At 40.7% G+C, this 6,000-nt stretch overlaps 1 protein-coding gene across 1 annotated transcript in view; it reads left to right on the forward strand.

Annotated features, from left to right (window-relative positions):
- LOC126284069 (alpha-tocopherol transfer protein-like) overlaps positions 1 to 4,552 on the forward strand; it is a 131,575-nt gene extending 127,023 nt beyond the window's left edge. Inside the window, exon 7 of the mRNA XM_049982698.1 lies at positions 4,284 to 4,552. Within this exon, the coding sequence (XP_049838655.1) occupies positions 4,284 to 4,441 (158 nt within the window). The 3' untranslated portion in view covers positions 4,442 to 4,552. The remainder of the gene's footprint in view (positions 1 to 4,283) is intronic.
- The last annotated feature ends 1,448 nt before the right edge of the window (positions 4,553 to 6,000 follow it).

Raw genomic sequence — 6,000 nt, forward strand, 5'->3', positions numbered from 1 at the left:
GCTGGTCCTGATGGGATACCAGTTCGATTTTACACAGAGTACGCGAAGGAACTACCCCCTCCTCTTGCACCGGTGTACCGTAGATCTCTAGAAGAGCGTAGCGTAACAAAGGATTGGAAAAAGGCACAGGTCATCCACGTTTTCAAGATGTGTAGAACTATAGACCTATATCTCTAACGTCGATCAGTTGTACAACTTCGGCACACGTATTATGTTAGAGTATAATGACTTTTCTGGAGACTACAAATCTACTCTGTAGGAATTAGCACGGGTTTCGAAAAAGACGGTCGTGTGAAACCCAGCTCGCGCTATTCGTCCACGAGACTCAAAGGGCCATAGACACGGGTTCCCAGGTAGATGCCGTGTTTGTTGACTTCCGCAAGGCGTTCGATACAGTTCCCCACAGTCGTTTAATGAACAAAGAGCATGACATTGTGGATAACATCGGAAGTTCACTGAGACTCTTCGCGGATGATGCTGTAGTATATAGAGAGGTTGTAGCAATGGAAAATTGTACTGAAATTCACGAGGATCTGAAGCGAATTGACACATAGTGCAGGGAATAGCAATTGAATCTCAATGTAGACAAGTGTAATGTGCTGCGAATACACAGAAAGAAATATCCTTTTCATTTAGCTTCAATATTGCAGGTCAGCAACTGGAAGCAGTTAATTCCAGAAAGTATCTGGGACTAGGCATTAGGAATGATTTAAAATGGAATAATCATATAAAGTTGATCGTCGGTAAAGTAGATGCCAGACTGAGATTCATTGGTAGAATCCTAAGGAAATAGAATCCGAAAACAAAGGAAGTAGATTACAGTACATTTGTTCGCCCACTGCTTGAATATTGCTCAGCAGTGTGGGATCCATACCAGATAGGGTTGATCGGAGATAGAGAAGATCCAACGGAGAGCAGGGCGCTTCGTTACTGGATCATTTAGTAATCACGAAGGCGTTACGGAGATGATAGAAAAACTCCAGTGGAAGACTCTGCAGGAGAGACGCTCAGTAGCTCGGTACGGGCTTTTGTTGACTTTTCTAGAACATACCTTCACCGAGGAGTAAGGCAGTATATTGCTCCCTCCTACGTATATCTCGTGAAGAGATCAGAGATATTAGAGCCCACACAGAGGCATACCGACAATCTTTCTTTCCACGAACAATAAGAGACTGGAATAGAAGGGAGAATCGATAGTACTCAAATACCCTCAGCTACACACCGTTAGATGGCTTGCGGAGTATGGATGTAGATGTAGACTCCGCTATTTTACCTGAGGTTAGTTGAACCTCAGGCAATTTGTCTATGCACAGCTCTGTGTAGTATGGACCGTTGAAGTCGTACGTCGAGCCGTACACTCTTTCATACTCTGCAGCTAAACGTACCTGTGATCCTGCAGCCAAGTAGTCTATGCATTGGCTAGAATTGTGAATTAATAAAATAATCAAAACTATCAAAGGATAAATCATTCATTAATAAAAGGATTCCATTATAATGTCTGAAATTGATGTAGGCGACACTAGAGAATTATGTTCAATCATGTTTATTCAAGTGATCCTTCTCATATAAATGGAAAGTGGTACTAAGATCACCATTTATAAGTTAAAAAGAAAGATAACCTTAAAAAAAACAAGAAAAACGAAGTCGCTTTAAGTGGGTATCAAGAAAGGTAGCAGAATGCCGAGCTTAATATTCATCCAAGGCTCACGAAAAGCTGAGTGCATCTCGAGATGACAAGACAGGAAATATTCACCAGATCAAAATTATTGACACTTCAGCATGACGATCTTTCAATCAACACACGAGAGATAAAGAGCACGAACCGAAACTCTGTCCAGTCTGTTCCACAATGGAAGCGAAAAAGTTAGTTCTGCACTGGGGCAGCCGTTTACCACCCAGGAGCTACCACCTACACGAGGAAGCCTCTCACGTTACCTCCGACAGGTCTCCCTTCTTCCGAAACTAATTGTTCCGACCATTGGCTTGAACGCACCACTCTAAAAGTGTCGACTCTAGTTGATTCAAGTAGTGTTCCGTCACTGTCTGAGGGCCATCCCCACCAGGATACATCGGTCTTATGTTCCACAGACATGATTGCAAGTAGTGCTCATTGGCTGCAGGCTACCCCCACCAAATACATCGTTCTGATGTTAAACAGACATGAGTTCACTCGACTTCACCACTTTCCGTGCTACAGTAAATTTTTATAAGCATATTTAATAGAAAGTATGTTAAAAACATTCTCTGATACTCAGACCGCGTACAATAAATAAATTTTATTCATAAACAAACAAACAACCAAACATTCTTGTGAATGTGGACTCATGTTACATGACAACAAAATATTGTTACATCTCGTTCAAAAGCACTACTGGCCATTACAATTGCTACTCCCCGAAGACGAAGTGCTCCAGACGCGAAATTTAGCGGCCAGGAAGAAGATGCTGTGGTAAACAAATGATTAGTTTTTCAGAGCATTCACACAAGGTTGGCGCTGGTGGCGACACCTACAACGTGCCAACATGAGGAAAGTTTTCAACCGATTTCTCATACACAAACAGCAGTTGACCGGCGTTGCCTGGTGAAACGTTGTTGTGGTGCCTCGTGTAAGGAGGAGAAATGCGAGCCGTCACATTTCCGACTTTGATAAAGGTCGGATTGTAGCCTATCGCGGTTGCGGCTTATCCTATCGCGACATTACTGCTCGTGTTGTTCTAGATCCAATGACTGTTAGCAGAATGATCTTCGATGTTAAGTCCCATAGTGCTCAGAGCCATTTTTGATTAAAATAAGCAACCTGAAAGCTCGGATGGTTGAATGCAAATAGGATGTTGATGTTCATGTTTTTTAAAGAGGTAGTGAACTCCAACACACGCCTAACGTTGCCACGTTAAAGAAAATTGCTCACAATTCTTTTTTTCCGACTGGCTTGTGGATCGCTACGAATTTCTCTCCTCTGCCTAACTCTTCATTTCAGAGTAGCACTTGAAAACTACGTCCTCATTTATTTGTGGATATATTCCAGTCTCCCTCTACAGTTTTACCTTCTGAAGTTCATTCTAGTACCATGGAAGTTATCCCTGATGTCTTCATAGATGTCCTATCATCCTTTCCGTTGTTATTACCAGTTTTTTCCGTGTGATCTTTTCCTTCCGGTTCTGCGGATAACCACCCCAAACCTTAAAAGTCCACCTAATTTTCAGCATTCTTTTGTAGCACTACATCGCAGATTCTTCTAATCTCTTACACTGCGGTTTTCTCACAGCCCACGCCTCACTGCCCTACAAAGCTAAACTCCGTACGTACATTCTCAGAATTTTCTTCCTCAGACTATGGCATATGTTTGATACTAGTAGACTTATCTTGGCCAGAAATGCGTATTTTGCAGTGTTAGTATACTTTCTATGTCGTCCTTGCTCCGTACGTCATGGGTTACCTTGCTGCCTAGGTAGCAGATTTCCTTACCTTCATCTACTTCGTGATAATTAGTTCTTATGTTAAGTTTCGCACTGTTCTTACTTCCGATATTTCTCATAACTCTCGTGTTTCTTCTGTTCTCACTACACTGCTCTTCCCATCCAAGAGATCCGGCAAATCTTCACTTCCACTGAGCATAGAAATTTCATCGGCGAATCTTATCACTGATATCAAATTACCAAAAATGCAGTGTTTTAGATACCATTTCCTCTTCAACTACTTGTGACAGGTAGCTAGAAATTTGTGGGCTGGTTTATCCAGCAACTTACATTAAAATGAGTGAAACAGGTTTCCTTAAATATTTCAGAACTGTAGGCACAAATAAAACCTATGTATTGCGCTCACTTTAATGAAGTTGCCCGTTTCATGACAGAAATTAAGTTCTAGTCACAGTTGCACGCAGCTGCAAGAGAATATTTTGAGATGCAGCAAGTTCCATTATTTCTATATCATTCCACCATCGTACATGTTTTGCCGAAAGCAATTGTCTCTGATCCAATACAAAGAAATAAGAGCTTCAAAGTGAATACCGCCATTAGACTGTTGTTTATTTCACAGTGTTAAATTTACACCTACACAATTATGATTTCGGCTTCAAAGTGCCATTATCAAGTGATTTAAGTGTTATAAACTGCCTAAGATGGAATACTATTGTATTAAAATACTCGGCATACTATCGCATTAAAGAACACTATTAGACTCGCTGTGTAAGAGTGGATATTTCTGATAGAGCTTAGTGCTTTGTTTCATTACTGAGTAAGCCATGTTGACTGAATCAGTTAGTAAAGGAGATTCGTGTGTTTCAGAGCGATTCCGCAAACGCCTCGAGTCACGGCGGGACTTTTTCCTGGAGGACGGCAAGTACGGAGTGGACGAGAAGCTGCGTCCAACCGCCGCCCGCTCCAAGGCGCGCCGCGACGTCTTCGACATGACCGGCTCCTTCAGGCAGCTCGCCGTAGACTGAGCTCCTGAAGACGATCCACCTGTCCGGAATGATCCTGATCTTCACAGTACCTGTGAAGCTGTGCGTGGCTCTACAAACTCTCGTAGTGCTGGATTCATTCTTAGCTCCAAAAGGATAGAGCACCAATAATTTACTTCAAAGCTGAAAAAACTGGACAAATTATGATTACTTGGTATTTTACTTCTCGTAGTTTCAAATGTTCTTTCACGAAAGAATAGCAGAAAGCGATGGAAAAATCTAAATATTACGATACCAGTTGAAATTGAAACGGCAGTCCATCTCAACATAATTATACTCGCAGGAAAAGCAATAAATAGTTCACAGTAATAGTTCTCAGAACATGCCGCTTATCTGTGAATTTCTGTATCTGTGTAGTTTGCATGAGTGTTAATAATTATGTTCGGGGAGCATTCAGATTTCTTAGGTGTAAAATAATTTCAGAAACGGCACTCATGTGTCGAAAAAGTGTCTGAAATTGATTTTGCTTGTGTTGATAGCCGCTTAATTCTTATTTTTTGCTAACATTTTGTTTTAATGTTTTACTTACTACATAAATATCTGGGAGCAACTCTGTCCCGCCTTGTTTGCTACGCGAGAAAGCATTCGTGTTTTCATGTCCGCCATGTGTCTTTTAGAGTATATACTTTTCGATTTTATTACCAATAAGGATTATCAGTTCACTAAAATTAGTTCAAAATGTAGGTAGCTCACTGTAGTTTCTTACAATATGTGCTGTTCGCTTCTGTGACATTTCTGAAATTCAAAACAATTCATTTATTTCAGTTTCCAAAACACGTTTTCATTTGTAATTACTACAGTAATTTGTTTTATAACTCTTTATTCATACTAGATATTTATAATGTACAACCCACAACCATATTACAGATATTGGAGTATTTAAATGTGGAATTGTAAATCTAACACTTGAATTCTGTAAAATTTTTGGTACCAATAAAGATGACTGTTTCTAAATAAAATAGTATCTGTATCAAATTGCCAGCGAATTTCACTTTGGGTATAGGCCCATTGTGCTCACTTTTGTTTTAATTATTAGCTTCTGCAGTGCCAACACAATTACGATGATCCAGCAAATTCGTTAGCAAGAGAGGGAGCGGAACGCATTAGGAAGGAGCAGTGTTCCAATCCCTGCCTGATCATTCAGTCCCGTTCATGAAAGACTAATGTGGATGAAATGTTACAAACGTGTTTCGGTCTTGACAGTCTAGTAGTGTCGATGTCAGTGTATAAGTAATTAATCTGTTATTTTAAGAATAATCGCCATAACTGTTAGCATTTATCACACTGTGAGGCAAAATAGTCAATGCCTTCATTGAAAACAAAATATCTGCGGTTGTCTATGGAACCATGACTGTATACACGCGTGCATCTCTTCTTCCAAAGCCTGTATGTTCCCAAGGTTCTTCAGACTACACTGCACAAGTTCCACTGCGAATACCTTACGCAGCCTCCATACAGTCCCGATCTCTCCCCATGCGATGTACGTATTTTCGGAGCCTTGAAGAATAATATTAGCTTTCGACGAAATAGTGCACGCCTAG

The sequence above is a fragment of the Schistocerca gregaria genome, chromosome 8 (genome assembly GCF_023897955.1).
Source record: "Schistocerca gregaria isolate iqSchGreg1 chromosome 8, iqSchGreg1.2, whole genome shotgun sequence".
Lineage (NCBI taxonomy): Eukaryota > Metazoa > Arthropoda > Insecta > Orthoptera > Acrididae > Schistocerca > Schistocerca gregaria.